We start from the raw sequence: 18,410 nt of genomic DNA on the forward strand, positions 1-18,410 counted from the left end.
TATATTAGACTGTAAATGCATTACATGCTCACTGTGCTCAAAACTGTAGAACATCATATGAGAGTACTCCTGTTTAGAGTATTGATAGAGCTTGGATTAGCAGTGGGAATTTACTTTTTGGACTTTGCAGGGGTCCCTGGCCAGTCTTCATCCATCTTCTCTGAAAACCTGTAATACATACTGCAGTGGAATACATATGAGTATGGATCTCTCCCAGTTTTGATATAGACTTACTGAATTTCTTTTTTTCGTGATATACATAATCTTTATACTGGGATCCTAAGCTGCCATTATGATCAATAGAGATCTAGCCTATACAGTCAATAGTGTCTAGAGGATGATTTATTTAATGAGCCTCTAGGCACTTACATTGGGGTAAATTCAATTGCTCCGCAGGCTCTTCTGATTGCATTGACCTCCATTGACAGTAGTGGGAGACGTCTGGATTTAGATGTCTGGAGCTGAATCTTATCCCTATCGAGGCACACAGTTAGTTACTATTCTACTTCCATTTAAGTTTCTTAGTGGGTTTTTATTGTACCATGTGCCACATTTCTGTCTATTTTGCAATCTGTTAATGCTGTCACATATTTTTCAGTGATAATGCTGTGTTCTGCTTCACCATTGAATGTTTTGGGTACTCTTATTCTCTGTCACTTCTGATGAAATGAATGCCCCCCTTAATTTACTGCTTACCTTCCACTTGAAGATACACTTCCAAGTTACATCAGTTAACTCCTCTGAATATTGAAATGTGAAAACCACTGATTGAAAAACATCAGCAGAAAAATCTGAAAGGCTTTGGTGTCCTTGTGATTCGTGGAGAACTAGAAGTGCATTGTGGGTTTTCTTCTGAACTGAATGAGATTCCTTGATTTAGAAATTGATTTTTGAATTTTTTTATATCTCGTTAAACTTTCTAAATGAGTATGTTATGGAGCAAATATGTATTAAAGGAGTTAAGATTGTTCTCTGATATTAGAAAGACTTTTTTAAAGAGTTCTTTAATACTGTAGAGCACAGTCTGCAGAAATTTGTTGAAACTAAAACACATTTAGAGTAATCAGCTTTACTGAGTCTTCATTTGTTATTTGAAGGAAAGTACCAATGTACTTTTATAGGTACTTAAGAAAAGTACAGTATCTCTTATGGTGCTGTCAAATATGCCATTTTAAACGGCTGTTTAATTCATGTTTAAGATTTAATATTTTCTTCTGCTTAAAAACAAAGCATCAGCAGTTGTCATCACTTGTTCAGTATTAATTACTGTCTGAAATATTTATTTTCTTGCTATAATTTCCAATTTCCTTATAATTCTTCATTATAATTCATGAACATGACTATTTCTTGATTATTTAAAATTGCAAGGAATTTACACCTCTATGTTCTGTAACACTTGGAACTACCAGCATGAAACTTTCAATCTTTTCAATGAGATTGTGTATCAGTTTGTTAGTGGAATTCTGGTGTGGGTGAAATTGTCACCCACAAACTGATTTTTGCCTTAAAACGCCTGTTTTTCGCTCAGATTTTGTTTTGTTTTGTTTTGTTCAGTGACTCACTGAACATTTTGCAGTAGGTTAAGCAAATGTTTTGAAAAAATGATGATTCTTGGGAATATCAAACCAGTGATATTCATATGTACACAGCATTTTCATCTTTTTCTATGTTTGTAATTTTTGGAAATATCAATGTTATTAGAGAAAATGGCTAGTATAATTAGTGGAGTGCTACATGAAATAACTTAGGCATTGTAATCCCAAAAAGAATTAGGAGATGGGTGCAGAACAATGTGGAAAGGACTTATTTCTTTCAAATGTATCTATCTTTTTATCCAATAATAGGTGTTATTATGCTGGGAAGACAGGGCATAATGCTAAGGCAATCATTTCATGTTCTGTAAAAATAATCTTTAAACAAAGACTGCTGCACCATTCTGTAATCACAAAGTTTACCAGAACTAGAAATGAATAAAATATTATCATAAAAAGTTAATATTTTTTTTTCTACTCTTACTAGTAAACATTAAAGTGAAGTCACAATTATACATGCTGTTAATTTTGTTTAAAGTAGTTTTTAAAGTGGTGTTTACCTTACAGACCTCCTCAAGCTGTTACATCCATGGAAACTCTATTTCATTGGCAGTCTGGGAAAGAAAAGTCTTCCCTGGGCCAGTTTCTTGGTCAGAGGCTTCAGTTTGTTTGAAAGCAACTCTCTCATTGTTTGCTCCAAACAATCGAATCTGAATTGAAATGTCTCTTCTATGACCGTGTTTTGAAATGCATCTTCTGAATCTGATTTTTTTCAATAGACTGTATGTGAAACATTAACAGAATTTAAAAAGAAAACAAAAGTATTGATAACTTAGATATAGAAAGAAATATTGCTGTGTCTTGAAGTACCTAATCAAGTATTTTGTAGATGACCAAGCTTATGCCTAAGAGAAAACACGTAGTTATGGGAGATGGCTTTATGATGTGTTGTGCTGGTAATTTGACGCAGTGTCTTAGGTAGAAGACAGCCCGTTGTGGCTTATTTTATGCTTTTCCTCGTCCAAAATCTTAGTCCATGTAAATGTGTGGAAAAATTGTATATATAGCTAAGTTGGACTACTGTAAAGCTTGGACTACTGTAAAAAAAGCCTACATTGTCATATTTTGCATTAGTAGTATAAAAGGAATTTGGCCGATGAAAACTTTTCTGATTCCTTTGGGGTAGCTGGAGCCATCTCCAGGGCAGAGCAGTTCTTGTCTCATGTGGCCTGGAAAATCTGAAATGGGAGGGGAAGAGGTTTTGTTTGTACTCGATGTGAGTCGGTCTGTGATGACAGCTGCACAACCTATTAGAATTTTCCAGTTCAGTTTTAGCTGATGTCTCTGATCTGTACCGTAAAGGTAGAAATCATGCTACAGGTTGAGAATTTAGGATAAATTGAATTTTTTTGGCATTAGCAGATGCAGAAGCATTTATTTGTGCTCATAAATAACAACCATGCTTGGGAAAAGATAACCTCGAGTTGAGGTTATTTTAAGAGTGAGGTTAAAAAAAGAGTTGCTTAGAAAAAGATATGCCAACTAAGCAGTGTCAACAGTAATGATTTCAGTGACTGCCTGCAAAATGACTGAAAAAGTCCACCAATTATTCCGGAAGATACACAAGTTTGTGCAATAAATTTATGAATTTGAAGCTGTTATTCATACAGACCCAGACAGGAAATTACTCAATGACTGTTTAAAAAAAGGTGTGAAACCATTACTTCTTTCAATTTTGCAGAGTTGGAACTAATCTGGTGGTCAGCCAAGAAGCTAGACAAAATTACTGCGGTCGTTTTGCTTAGTTGTTAGACTTCTAAATAAATAAATCTCCCAGTACTGTAAGAAACAGATGCATAAAATCTTACATGAGTATATAAAACTAGTTAAACTGAAACAAAGTTTTGCAAAGTGTGAACCTCAGCATGCAGGCCTGGGAAACCTGTCAGCAAATTATTTTCTATCCTTATACACATATTGTATCTCAGAATTGAAAACAAAATTAATAGATGACCTAGTTCTATTTCCAGATAAAAATCTGCAAATATGACAAGTAGCATAAGGAAAGTAACTCTCAGTGATGATGTTACTTACTCTGCAGTGGCTGGAATGCCTTGGGAATGTTGTTTGTCATGGTTCTCTTTAAAAATCTTATTCAGTTGTATTGAATTCATAATTATGAGGCACATGTGACTCATCCTTCCCTGCTGTGACAGAAACTTTTCTTCAAAGGAAAGCATATACATCCAAAGATTCTGTGGTTTTTATGTGATCAGAATTTATTGAAAACAACATTTCCATAAATTCCTCTCTGGAACATAGTGATCTGATATTAGGTTATGCCAGCTGCAGATCTAGAGCTTATGTATGTTTTTAAAATATATTTTTATTCATGCCTTACTTACACCTTCATTTATAACTTGTATGTCTTCTAGCGAAGGCTGTCTAACACAGTATGTGTGTCTGAACTAACAGTTAATCTGCATTAGTCTGGTAATCATGTGAATATACCACATAAAAGCAAAATGTCATTTCCTTGCTATAGTACACTTACTTGATTACTTACACCTTCTCTATTCTGGCTTTGGACAACTGCTTTACTCCCACAAATCAGTGCTAGGAGCTTAGTTTCTTATAGGGAGAAGTCTAAGAAAGCCTCAGTGTCCCCATACACTGGAAAGAGAAGTCCTCACAAAACTTTGTATCTTCGAGGATCAAGGTAAAGCTCAGAGAAAGCTTTTTGGTTTCATTGTGAACCACTTCGTTGCTTAAATGAGACGTATTTCCATTTTTTCTATGATAATAGTATCGTTTTTTGCCTTTGTATTCTTTTCTTCTGTCACAATGGAAACTGTCACACAGAGTAGACAGTGTACACACTCCTACAGCATCATTATTAAGCAAGTTCATATCAGGCTTCATTAAAACCCTCAACAGTTCTTATAGGGCCATCACCAAAACACTGATTTTTTTAAAATCACTTATTCAAGTTTTGACCTTTTACAGTTTTTTTGCCATAATGACCTTGTAGGAGATTGCAGTTAGAATATACTGTGATACCAGAACTACAGGCTTTTAAACTGTTTTTCTGAAATAGTTTAAAACCGAGTAATTTATAAGCAATTAGAATGACCCTGCAAACACCTGCACGCATGATGTGTGCTGCACATAATTTGTTTGTTTTGTTCGTGGATCTGTGAAAATGCTACCACTTCAATTTGGGGCAGTAGAATAAATAGGAAGGGACAGTTCCCTACCTGTGCTTTCTTGTTTCTGCATATTTCAAACTCAGCTAATTATACAGTGGTGCTTTTGCTGGCAGGAAGGTTTGATCCCGAGGGGGATTTTATGTTGTGCACATCCCAGAGTAATGGTTTTGGGGAAGAGCGAGTCTGGTGATTGAGCTTGGCCCCCAGTGTACAGAGAGGGCTGTTGCTCAGGATGTGTTTTCTGAAATAAAATGCCGCAATTCAAGGTTTCTTCCCACTGAGGGTGACCACATAGCCTGTTGGATATTGGCCCTGCTAAAATCCTGTTTGCTTAATTAACGATAAGTGCTGAATCACGAGATGAGAGCTCTTACTGAAGCCCGTATCTGCGTGTGCTGGCTTCACCATTTAGTTGTGTTATTCTTCTCTGCCATCTGCCACTGCAAAAGCTCTCAGATCCAAACAGGGTTACAAGAAAGCAGTGAGAAAATGTCGAACCAATCCCAAGGCACGTTGTGTTGTTATGTAGCTGTTATTTCTATTTACTGCAAGAGCTGTTTCTCAGCATAAAATAACGAGTCACGTAGTAAAAGTAATTTCTGTGGGCATTAAGGCAAGTGATGTGAAAAGTACAGTTCAGGATTTTAGTTGAAGAGGGGTATTAATTCTCTGGCAAACTAAGCAATACATCCTGAAGCATTCAAGATTTGTTTTTCCCTTCCAAAATCTAATTTAGTCTAATTTAACTGTGTGCTCCAATGTCCTTTATTAAGCAAATGAAATATGCTTTCATTTGTCTTTTGTAAAGAAGGCGGAAAGGTTCCAGAGCTTCTGGATGGAAGAATAGGTGATGGTAGGATCACAGACTCCATCTTCGGTTGAACGGGTGCGCTCAGGAAGTTGGAAATAAATACACGTTTGCATTTGCTGTTTGCCATTTCTCAGGAGTAAACACGGCGTGTGCAGGAGCTGCAGGACTCAGCAGCCGCTGCTCACCCTGCGGAGTGGTGGGGACCTGCTCCCCTGGCCCGTCCCGACAGCAGATCCTCACACAGGCTTGCTCTGTGTTCTGAGGAAGAGCTGCTAAACCCAACTCTCCATTGCAAGCAAAACTACTATTGCTTTACTATTTGACCAACCAGTTTCTTTTCTCTCCTGGGCAAAAGTTTGAGGCTGACTCAATAGGAATATTCCCAGGTGCTGGATCCTGCCTGTGGCTATGCTGGAAAATACAACACTATCTGTTTGCTCCCTCTCTTTTTTTTTTTTTTGTCTTTTAAAATAAAGTCAATTTGGCAAATGCACAGTAAGGATTAATTAGTAAGTGTTTGTTCAGAGCTTTGGATGTCTTATGCCTTATTTGGAAGGAATTCTGAATATTACTATTAATACATTGTCTCGATTGTGACCAGCATCTTAAAAGATTTTACACCCTTCCAGAATCAGGTGCAATTTAGGAGTTTATTCTCAGTGTTTGTGCATATTTTAATACACATTTTAATTTATTTATGTATTATGTTATAGGTTTTCAATTATTTATAATTTAAAAAAATATTTAAGTGTCTTACATGAAGAAAAATATACTTATTTTTCTATTGTATTTTAGACATGTTTTAGCATCTCGAAGTATTTCATAGGTATATGAATATTCTGAATTACTGTTTGGAATTCCACAGGCCAGACAAGGAACTACTTTTACCTGTAGAAATCAGAGTGTTCATGAAGTAGTAGAAGGGTTGCCAGTTGTACGCTTCAATGTCTTTTCTCAGTATATTACATTTTCTTGTATTAGTAAAATATCAATGTCAAAAATTATTTTAAAGGCTTTTTTTGCGGAAAAAACACATACATTCTTTGGGGGGTTGTTTAATTCAGACAAAGAATTTTACATAATGCTAAAATTTTTAATTTAGCAAGAGCGCAGGTTCTTTAATGTATTTTTATAGCTTTTTTTGAGGAGAAAAGAGACTGAGTATGTGTAATTCTAAACATTATTCTTCATTATTTTATCCTGTATTTGAACACATGTTCCTTGATGGCTTATGGTAGCTCATGCAATTTAACAGAATTCGGATGGTAAATTATCTGATTCTACTACAAATTTTGTGTCACCTATTGCCACATGTAAAATAACATGAACTCATGTCACTGAATATTCTCTAGAGGATTTATCTACAATGGTACATTGATAGCACTGTACTCATCCACCAAGATAAGTATTTTTTTACATCTGTATTACTTTAGAAGATTTCATTTTATTGAAGGAATTGGTAGTCTGTCAGTAGACAAAAAAGATAGACTAAAATCTTTCTGCTTGGTACAAGTGAAGTATATTCCATTTTAGAATCTAATGAATTGAACTTCAGTGCTGAAACAAAGTATCGGTGAAGCATTACGCTTTGGGAGAACAAGAATGTGAACCTGAGTAAAGAGAATTTCTGTTTTTTGCCCTGATAAAGCAATCAATTTATGGACATTTGTGTAGGATTTAAAATGACTGTTTTCTGCATTTACTAACATCGTGGAGTTCAAAATTTTGATCTTTAAATCTAGTGAGTACTGCATCAGGTGGAGAGACCTTAAATCAATGCAGTTTCACACTTGTGAAATGTGTGTAAAACACATCTATGTGCACATACAAGTCTATGTAATATAAAAATCAAAGCTAGCAGCAAGCAACTCAATATTTATTTTTCTCAGTTTGAATATGTTTGTAAGGTTTATTTTGTTATCTAGTATTGCAGAACAGATAGAATCACTGACACAGTATGTAAGAATTTATCCTTTGGTTTTTTGTTCAGTTTGACAAAGGATATGCTTACAGCATTCGCCACAACTATGGGAAAGAAGGGAAGAGAACTGATTATACCCCATACAGCTGCATGAAGATTATCATGTCCAATCCACCAAGTCAAGGAGATTATCATGGTGAGTTCCTTAAAAAAAAAACAAAACAAAAAGAGGCAGAAATTGTTGACGAGAGAAGTTACAGAGAAGTTACTCCCTCCTGCAGTCTCTTGAATTATGTATTTAATTTTAAGGCCACAGTGGTCTTACACTGTACTCTTTAGATCACACTTGATAGCTTCTGGTTTTATATACATTATGTCATGCAGTGCAAGGAGACTTTAAATGTACAGATGCTTTAAAAAGTGACCAATTAAAGGTGTTTTGAAATATGAATTCAATCATACAGAACATCTGAAGTTTGCAAGGGTATTTTAAAACTTCCTACCTCTGTGTGACTAAACATGGAAAATCTCCATCGGCTTCGCTGTCGTTGCTTTAGTACTAAGTCGTTCATCCAGTTGTGTCTCAAAGCTAATTCTAGGACAAAGAGCCCCACTCTTATTTAAGGGGGTAGAACTTTCTAAGGTATTTCTGAAGTAATATTTTTTAAAAAGGCTATGCTTTAAAGACCAGTTGGCTCTCATTACTTGTCTTTTCCTGTTTTTTTTCAGTTATTAACTGTACTAGCACTATTGTTGTTAGTAAGGAACTAACTAAAACTCTTTTCCTGTCAGTGAATGAGAATTGTGGCCTGTTTACGTTGTGATATTTTATGTAACTCTTGAGCCTGTGGTGCCCTGATAACCATACAGTGGAGTAATTATTAAAAAAAAAAAGTAAGAAAAAAGTAAGCAATTGTACACATGGGCAATTAACTTTCTTATTAATAAGCTGTTAGACAATTAGGAAGAGCTTAGCTGGTCTCTTGAGTGCCTTAGTGCGCTAACAGCCTTGTTTGTGAGCTTGCTTGTTTTTTACCGTCAGGGTGCCCATTCCGCCACAGCGATCCTGAGCTACTGAAGCAGAAGCTGCAGTCATACAAGATCCCTCCCAGTGGAATAACTCAGGTAAGGCCTATGTTGTTTGGCGCTTTCATTAATAAGGCACTACTTTTCAATTTTACTTTCTATTTGTGTAGGAACGCTATATGCAGTTTGTCAGTATGTATTGTGAATTATCTCTTTTTATAAAAGGTTTAAAGCAGAATCATGGCTTTCTGACTCCAGTGCTCCCACCGATGTGTTGATTGTTGTAATCTACTTTTTATTGCTTAATATTATGAGTTGGTTTATTACTATAGTGGATATAATACAAAATTTTGTTTTACTGCAGTGTGATGAAAAAAAAGTTTAAATGAATCTGGCAATATTTTAGATAATTTATTTTTATTTTTGTCGTGACTTGTGGAAGACTGTACTGTGTAGTCAGTACACATAAGTAATTGCTTCCTGTAAAGAAAACTTAAACATACATTCTCAATCAACCATTGTGTTAACATCCCCTAAACAACAAAAGGACATGAAATGCCTAGTGAAACTATCTTACTTAGCAAGGACAATGCAGAAGTTGGAACTTTTGGACATATATACTGAAGGACTGCGACCCAGACTTTTTTCTAGGAATGTTTTCTTCTTTTATTTTTCTTCTTTTCTCCTGGTTCATATAAATAAGCATTTGATTGTCTTCCATATATCTGACAGGCAGCAGAGATACTTTGCTTTGGCTTTTTTCCTTTTGATATGCATCAAAAATTGATGAGATTTTTATCCTGTTAATCATTGGAAAGATTGGTGAGGATTTACTGGTTCAGCTGCTTTACTATGTGTGGGTTTGATTTAGTAAAGGTTATTTCTTCAGTCAATTTGCACAGTGGGGCAGTATCTTCATATTTAACATAGATTCTTACTTGGTGTGAATTGAGTTTTAGGTGGCCACTCCTAGTGTTAAACCAAAACAAACCCAAACCAAAACATGCTCCATCTGAAAAATAATAATAATAATGAAAAAAAAAGAAATTGGCTGTGGCTGGGTTTTCAGAAACTGATCTTTTATAGCAGACAGTCTCCGATATATTTAGTAGGAGGAGGACAAAAAGGATTGGTTCACATCTGTCCCCAAGATCTCAAACAGATTTTATTGCTACCACTCCTCATTGCTACAGTTGCATGGTCCAATAACATTTGCATGACTAATAAGAGTTCAGGATCTTTCAGTCCAGGCCATGTCTTTTTAGAGTCATCTCTGATGTTGGTGACAGTTGCTGAGTATCAGAAATGTTGTTTTTCCTTTAGCTCAGTGAATGGTTATTAGGGATGCATGGTTTGTCAATCTTTTGAAGCCTCTGTTACAGTTGCTTTTCCAGTATCTGGGCCTCAGGATTGACATTCACTCAAACCGTACCCTTTGAGTCTGTTAGACCTCCTGTTAACTCCAGATCAAATGAGAGCTTGCTTACAACCTGACAGATTCCTGTTTTTAATGAATGATTCAGAGCTCAACCTTTCAGCTATGTATTTCCCGTGGCTCGAGGCCTTTTACACTTGCTCCTTGCTTTGTTCCAAAATTATTTTGCCATCTTCAAATGTGACTTCATTTAGTGTCGTCCTCTTGCTCTAGATGTTTTAGATAAGGAAGTTGTACAAAAAATGAAAAATTCCCTTCTGTGTTTTCAAAACCAGATCAATGTAGGTACCTTAATGCTTTTTCAGTTCTCTCTGCCTGGTTTATGGTAGAGAGAAACGTGTTGTTCTGGGCCTCATGCACAGGGCAGTGAACTTAAAAGGAGCAGACATTTCACAGCAGTTTTCCAGGGGTACGAGCTGTCTGCAAGGAGTGGAAGTCTCAAATCCATTTAATAAAAGTCAGCGTACAAAGTAGCTGCGTCATCAACGAATGTGTGTCATGGTGTTACAGGTGAGACAGCCTGTAGTGGATCTGGATACTGGTTTGGTTTAGGGTTCTTTTATTTGTTTGTTTTAAGAATCAAAGAGATTAGAACTGTATCCCAGATTGATTGTCTCACACAGTCCTTCTCGTTCCCACCCTGGTGGTATTTACTGAGGTCTCAGCTTTCCTTTCCAGCAAGGGAATCACTGCTGGTCTGGGAGGACAGAACAGAAAGTCACGTCAATGCCTGCTTTGCAGCTGCCTGTGGTTAACAGTCTTGGGCATTACAGGCCGTGGTCCCAGGGCTTTCCCCAGCATTCGTCTCCCTGTATCTCTGGTCTCCAGCATCATCCACAACTTCCCAGGATCTTCACCCTCATCTTTCTGGGCTTTGAGGCCCCATTTTTCTTCATCTAAATAGTAAATCTGCAAAACTTTTGGTTAGGTTCCTGACTGGGAGTTCTGTGTCATGTTCCTTTATTAATGGAGATCAGACACTTTTGTTTAGTCCAAATGTTATCAAAATTTACAGCCAGTCCATACCAGTTGCAGCTAGCTAGCAGGTTCACGATTGACTGTTTGAAAATTCAGTTTTTGATATTTTACAAACCTCTATATGAAATCTGTGCAAAACTAACTTGAACTAATGTTTGTTTGCTCAATTGTTTCCCAGCTTACTTCTTGATGGGTGTCACTGAGGGAGTTAAGAGACCCCCTGCAGTGGTAACAGGTGTCAGATCACGTCAACAGTAGACTTCTGCTTTCCAACTTAGTAGTGATGCATACTTCTCTGTGGCTAAGGAGCTGCATTAAGGAATTCCAATGAAAGTTCAAGACTTGTAGTCTCTGTTGAATACAAATTACAGAATTCTGTAAATCACATTGGGAGGTCACATACCAGACCTTCTGTTCCTCAATCAATTCATCGTTTCAGACCTCCCTGCTTACAGCATATGTTATATCACTACCAAGTTCTGTATCAGCAAAATAAAATACTATAAGATCTGTGAAATTATGCACTGAGCAGTGAAACCAAACATTCACATGAGTACATAGACTTACCTATTTAATGGATTGCAAGCAGTGTGGAATGTTATCTTAGAAGTCACTTTTGATGACTGAGGCACTCAAAAATCAAACTGTCCATCTGGGAATCTAAGAAGAAATGCTAGTATTTCTGTTCCCAGGATGGACAGGTTGTGAGAAAGCTGTTCTGTGCTTTTTCTCTGATACTTCCCTTCAGCAAGAGTGTTCCTGCTGCACAAATCAAATCCAAGACAGTTTGATATCAGGCTACTTCACTGTGGGATCCCAGGATTCAATCACTATGCTGATACGTTCTAGTTCTAGAATCTGGTCAAGTTTGCTGTCCAAATCCTGATCCTGTTTGAACTACCTCATGATTGACTTTAAAAAATAGGGTGTTCCTGCTCATTTCTTAAGAGGATGTCTTTGATTAACGTCAGGAAACATTCTGTTGGGCATAACTTGTGGTGCTGCTTTTTTACTTGGTGTATATCAAGGTTACTATCCACCTAATAGGTGATTTTTACTATGATTTATAGTAATTTAATGGACTTGAGAAGAGATGACTTTCTGAACTGACTCAGCCAGCAACTGGCTACATAGAAATCCTTCACCTTCAGACATAAATGCTTGTTTTTATCATTTTTTTCCAAAGATTTCTCTATGGCGTTTCCTCTGTGGGAACCCAGTGTTCCAGCAGCATCTCAACTTAGCTGTTCTTTATTTTTTTTAACTAAAGGACGCTTGCTTCCTTTTTTACCTTTCTAGGAATATGACCTTTAGGTGACAGTAGTTGCAACAGAATAGCAGATTGTTTAAAATTCAATTCAACAATTCTATAAATTTTGAGATAATATTAATCCTTAAAATGTATTGTAGGTTTTTACTTATAACGTTGTTTAAATTTTAGAAGATTAATCTTTGTTCTATTTAGTAATATATTTTTCACCTAAACGAAATGCTTTCAGGGCTACAGATGATTTATATGCTATAAGCATAAGGCACGCTTCTTTTTGAGAATGTGCCAATATCTATACTCACGAGACCTCTTGGGTGGATGGTTTCTGCCCTTAAATTTTTCATACGTTTATCTGTCAGTGTGCGAATCTGTCATGAAAACAAATGAGATTTTTAAAAGACATCTTCATGCTGGGTCTCAGGAATGTATCTGTGCTCAAGGTCATGAGATCTTCAGAGCTCACACCTACAGTTCTGCTCATGTGCTCACCAAGGGTTTTGTTCTCATTGGAACTTCTGTACAGTTGTGCAGTTTTTGTGGAACAGGTACTCCAGAGCACTCTTCTGGGCAAATGGCATTTGCTAGAGGAGAACCTCACACTTCTTTCTTCAGATGAGCAGTAACAGAAGTTTCTCTCCTAAACTAAGAAGTTCACTTTGATTCATTAAAAGGACAACAATTTCAGTTCCCTACTGAGATGAAATTCTCATTCTGAAACAGAGGTTGACTGGAACCTCATCAGGCCTTCCGGAAGCATCAGTCAGGATGTTGGTGCTGTCCTGGCCAGGGAGGTTGGAGAAGCCATGGCAGCTCAGGCCATGCATAAAGGATTTTACTTTGGTGGGTACTTTGTACCCAAAATAAACAGAACTGGTGTCTTAACCTTAATTTGTGCAAGTGTGAATACAGATATTCAAGTCTGAGTCTGATGGAGGCTTAGCATGTGTCTTTATCAGCAGCGCCTGGAGGCTTGCGTTTCTTGTTTGCGGGACTCTTGTTTTTCATGGCTGTCTGTTGAATGCTTGTTATCTCCAGCTCATATACAGTGATCTGGAGCAGAACTGTTACTATTAGAGTTTTTCCTTTCCATTTCTCCAAAACATTTTAAATATTCATCAGGGTCTTGCTGACAAACTAATCTTGAGGTCATTTATTTTTCTGATGAAGCTCTCAGGGGATATCATAGAACAAGGCTATTTTGATGTTTTATATGTTTCTTTTCAGTGGTCTTTGTGCTGTCTATCCGCACAAAAAACATGGCTAATTCCTGAATATATTGTGTTCATCAAGGGAATGCAGACTCCTGAGTGGTGGTGGTTTATCTTCCATGAAGTTAGTTCACAGTCCTTTAGACCATGAGAAGGTTTGGATTTGTAGTACATCAGCAACTACCTAAGTCATTCTTTTTCCTAGTTCTCCCATAATTTTCACAGGTTATCTCAAGAGGTCCTTGCGTTGTGAAATCCAGGCCGCTGTCTTGGTTGATTTCAAGTTGATTGGCAGTTTCTTCAAGTGGGTTTGGTTGTTTCAGGAAAAAATGACAACCAGCAACCCATTGTTTTGGATGTGTTTCCCTTGCTGTGTTTTGTGTCTATGCTGCCTGTTTCTGTGGGTTCTTTCCATACCTGTGCTCTGCCTCGATTTCCTTTCTGTTTCCAGGGCTTTCCCCGTCTGTCCATTCAGAACCTGAGGCCTTTGCCTGTTGCTGGAGTTTATTCTTAGGACTTCGATCAAATGCTTCCGTTGTTCTTGAGACTCTCTGTTTTCCAGTGTAGATGGCAGTTGTTTCTCTGTGGTAAACTGCATTTTTCTCTGGTCAAGGGTTTGGTTTTTTTGTTTGTTTGTTTTTCCCAACAGCAAGAGCGTGTACTTCATTCCAGCACTGTCAGAATAGAGTTATTAATGTTATTTTCAATCTTTTACGTGTTTTTTATCTTATTTTGGGGTATTTCTTGGATTCGAAAAACGTGGAGCTTTTCTTCAGCTTCTCAAGTACTGAATTTCTGTGTCAAAAATTTCAGTTTATCAGACCTGTCCATCTTTATGTGAGTGATGCATAGTTTTCCAAGCATTCATTTTGGTTTTAGCTGTGTAGTCATGAATTAGTCCTCCACTGGGGTTTAATCTGTTGTTTTAGGGTACTCATTTGTCTTCCCTTCAAGCCCATGAAAAAGCTCCTCACTTGTTTATGGAGCTTGTTCCTCATGACGATTACATGAGCCGCAATGTGGGCTGGGGTCCAGCCTGTATGGCTGCGGTTTTACTCAAACCGGTTGGTTTTCCAGTGCTGTTCTCAGTCTTCTCTTTCTGGGGCTGTCCTTCATACTCTTGAGATAAAGGGATGCACCTTTTCCTTTTAGGTTCATAAGCCCAGGAAGCCGTGGAGTTTTTTTATGCAGATAAAGCATCTGGCTGGTCTGTGGTGGAAGCAAGCCCTGGCCTCATGGTGCTTTTACAAAGGATTCTCTGTGCATGGGCTAGATGGGGAAAAAAGGAAAGCTGGACCTTGGGACGGTGGTGCAGAGCAAGTACTGCCAGACCTCATGACTTCAGTAATCAGTCTGAGCACTGGGTAGCTTTCATTGCAGCCCTTGGTTTTGCACTCAGGAATGAAAACAGTGATCAAAACATTTGCGTATATGAATCTGCTTGCTGCGAGGTATCTAGATCCAGCCTGCTATCCCAGTCCAGATTTTCTGAGGCTATGTCTCATTTGGGAGTTTATCTATTGAAGTCATTTTCCTGAGGTAATGCAGCAGATGACTTCTAGGTCTTGCCTAGTTATTATATAGCCTCAAGCAGAAAGAATTAATCCTGATGTTTATTCCAAGAACTAAATTATTTAACTCGTATTTATTTCAGATTTCCCTTAGGTTAGGCTATTTCTTTATTCATGATAGTAGCTTTTTTTTGTTTGTTTTAAAAATGCTTCTTGGAAAAGTAATACAGCTAGCTGAGCATCTAATGTGCGAATGTGTGATTGTATGGCATTTGAATTTATAGTATATTTTGGATCACATTTCATTTCTGTCTTTAGTATACTGCTAATCAGGTGAAATCTTTATGAAATCAGGTTTGACAAGAGCTAATCAATTTGAAGAATATAGAGATTAAAGCATATGTTAAGATGAATGCGTCTGTTGTGGTGCTGTACTAAATGCACTGTAATGTGTTGCCTACATATCTCAAATAGAAAAGCAGATATGATAGGCTTTGAATTAGAGTTATTTCAAAATATCTATTATTTGTTTCTGAAAGCTTTCTTGGAGAAATTACCTATTTTCCAATTCACTTCGATTGCAGTAATAAAAGAAAAAGGTAGTAAAAATTTCTGGTTCTACAGTCAAGAGAAATAGAGAGTCTAAGACTCATCCTTTTTGCATTTCTTCCAATTACTAGTTTTTCTTTAGGGAAAAATGCTTATGTAAATGAGCCGTAGATAACTTCAGAAAAATGTTCTTTCTAGTAGAATTGTTCTCTTCATTTAAAAAATTGCTTTTTTTCCCCAAATTGGATTAAATTAAAGCTGTTGATTGAGCCTTTGAACTGTGGCCAATGTTCTCTAACAACTTTAGTGTTGTGGGGGAAATAAATAAGCCAATATGTGAAGAAAGAAACAGAACACCAAACAAAATACTCCAAAACCAGCAAAAAAACCCCAAAACCCAAAACACACCACAGTGGAAAACTAAAAGACAACCCACACTCTCTCTCCTGATGATCTAATATTAGAAGAGTTTTAGATAATTGCTGGCTGTAAAAATATTTTCCCTTAGAGCTAAAGAATTCAGCCCTAGTATCAGTCATCCTCATGGTAGTGCTTTTGTAAGCTCTGATTAGATTGTAGCAAGTACTGTTTAAGTAAGAGGTCTTTTACTAAGTGATTAAATAAGAGATCTTTCATTAACTTAATATTTCTTGTGAAAATATATAAAATGGAAATAAAAATACAAGAACAATTTATATTCGTGATACAGCCAAAACTTCTGTGATACCCATTTTATAATTACAGTGAAATTTGGTACATAAAAGTTCGTTAAAATTTCTTCCAGCAATTCCAATTTTGAATTTTTTCTTTTTTGACTTGTGGCTATAATAAATATTTAATTGATCAAGATATAATATGGCGCTTGGTATTTATTAGCCCTTTGCATCAAATTCACACTTTAACTTAGAACACAGATTTTTGCGAGCTTTTACCAGAGAAAGCATCCCACCACAAATTAACTAGTCAAAACTCAAATTGTAAACCAGGGCACCCTTACACATTTTCTGTCAAGAATGTTTTAGAAGTGTTAGACTTTGAATCCAGAAATTGTATGTCATTCAGACTCAGACCCCTTGTTCACTATGCAAAATCTCTCAGTTATTGTTATACATCAAAATCTGTAAATGCTTTAAAATCATTAAATCTTTCAAAGTGGACAATGTCAATCTAAAGCCTATGATTATTCAAGGAAGCATCATAGTGAAGATAAATCTTTGTGACACTCTAGTGTAGATTTGTGTGAAAGTTTCCCCATGTTTTCTATAGACGGGGAACATTTATTGATAGGAGACAGCATTCAGCTTTTCCATTATTTTGAGAGTAATAGTTGTGTGTTAGGAGTATGTTTTCCCTGTTTTATCTGATATTATACTTTCTCTGGCTGACTCTGCAAACCCTGTATTTTGGCATTACATTTCTATGGTTTCCCAGCTACAACGTGTGCCTTGTTTGTCTTGTCTTTGGTTTACTTTTAAAGCTTGAACATGCTCATTGATTTCACTAGGACTACTTTTGCATGCAAGCTGAACAATACAATCACAAATTTAACCAGCCAATACTAAGCCTTCTTTTCTGATATTAGAATTCACACCTTTTCTGTCAACCCCGGTGAGTTTGTGTGTGTGTGTTTTATTAGTGCTTGGGTGTTACTATTAATATTACTGACACCATCAATGGGTAAAGTGCTGTACAGTATTAACAGGACGTGGCTTTAACATCTTACGATGACATGACATCCTAACATGACGTAGCGTAAAACTAATTATTTTTAAAACGTGAGTTACAGTATTCCAGACTAATTTTCCAAATCTTTGGTTTATTGCTGATAAGTGGAAACAAGTACTAGGAATGACAAGTTATATCTGGCTATTGTCAGCTAAGATTATAATGCTAAAGAGGTTGTAGGTGATTAAATACAAGTGGACTGTTCAAAAATCTGAATTAAGTATTGGTAAGGAAAAAAAAAGGTGAATGTCGACTAGTGACTGGTGAATGGGCTTGTGAGAGTAAAACGAACAAACAAAAAAGCATGGCGAAAGAAAACTTGAGAGAAAGAAGGAGCAGAAACACGTTGAGAAGCACAGCTAACCTGCTTGATAGTAAAAACTATAAGAATACAGAAGAGTTCTTAGGGTTTGTGCATAGATTTTATTATACATAGAACACAGTTGAAAGTACATAAGGTTGATGATTGAACCAGAAAATGTATGTCTAATCACCTAAAGGACGTAATACAAATGTACGGTCAGGTGCTATTGAGACTGTTTATTATTGAATCACAATATGGTTGGAAGGTGCTTCAGGAGGTTTTCTTGCCAAACCCCACCTGCTCAAGGAGGGTCATGTAGAGCTGGGTGCCCAGGGCCATGCCCAGATGGGGTTTGGCTGTCACCAGGGATGAAGTCACCACAGCCTCTCTGGGCAGCCTGTACCAGTGCTCAGTCAAATGTGCCTTTTACAACAAATAATACAAAAAGTAGAGTTAAAATGCCTTTTTTTTTTTATTTTTTTACTGTGGTTAAAGAGACGAATGACATTCATTTCAGTGTGCCCAATTTAGAAATACTTAAATTCAGTAGTGGAATCTCAAACTTCAGGTCCATGAGCAGTTAATTAGTCTAAATGGGCCCTGCTGGTGTGGAAGACAGTTCTGCCCTGCTGAGTTCCTGTTCCTTTCCTTATGCTGGCCTTGTGACTGCATGGTAAAATAGATGAAAAAGAGATATCCAACTATAAACTTACCTGCAGAAGTTGAGGAAGAATGAGGTTCATTTTCAAATGGCAGGAGTGAGTGGACAGAATTAAGGGCTGTCTCTTCATACTTCAGCAGCTTCAATTTATGGTGCATTAAACTACTTATATTTTTTTTTATTTAGAAGGGAAAGAAAGAAAGAAGTACACAAAAAGAAGAGGGATAAACACAGAGATCAGGGTGAGAAAACAGATAACACACTAACATG

At 36.8% G+C, this 18,410-nt stretch overlaps 1 protein-coding gene across 2 annotated transcripts in view; it reads left to right on the plus strand.

Annotated features, from left to right (window-relative positions):
• The window catches only part of PRIM2 (DNA primase subunit 2), a 98,685-nt gene that overhangs the window by 70,932 nt on the left and 9,343 nt on the right, over window positions 1-18,410 (plus strand). For both annotated transcript variants that reach the window (XM_065056176.1, XM_065056178.1), the window contains 2 exons: window positions 7,543-7,669; window positions 8,516-8,598. In XM_065056176.1, coding sequence (XP_064912248.1) covers window positions 7,543-7,669; window positions 8,516-8,598 — 210 coding nt within the window. The remainder of the gene's footprint in view (window positions 1-7,542; window positions 7,670-8,515; window positions 8,599-18,410) is intronic.

Source organism: Columba livia, chromosome 3 (genome assembly GCF_036013475.1).
Source record: "Columba livia isolate bColLiv1 breed racing homer chromosome 3, bColLiv1.pat.W.v2, whole genome shotgun sequence".
Classification (NCBI taxonomy): Eukaryota; Metazoa; Chordata; class Aves; order Columbiformes; family Columbidae; genus Columba; species Columba livia.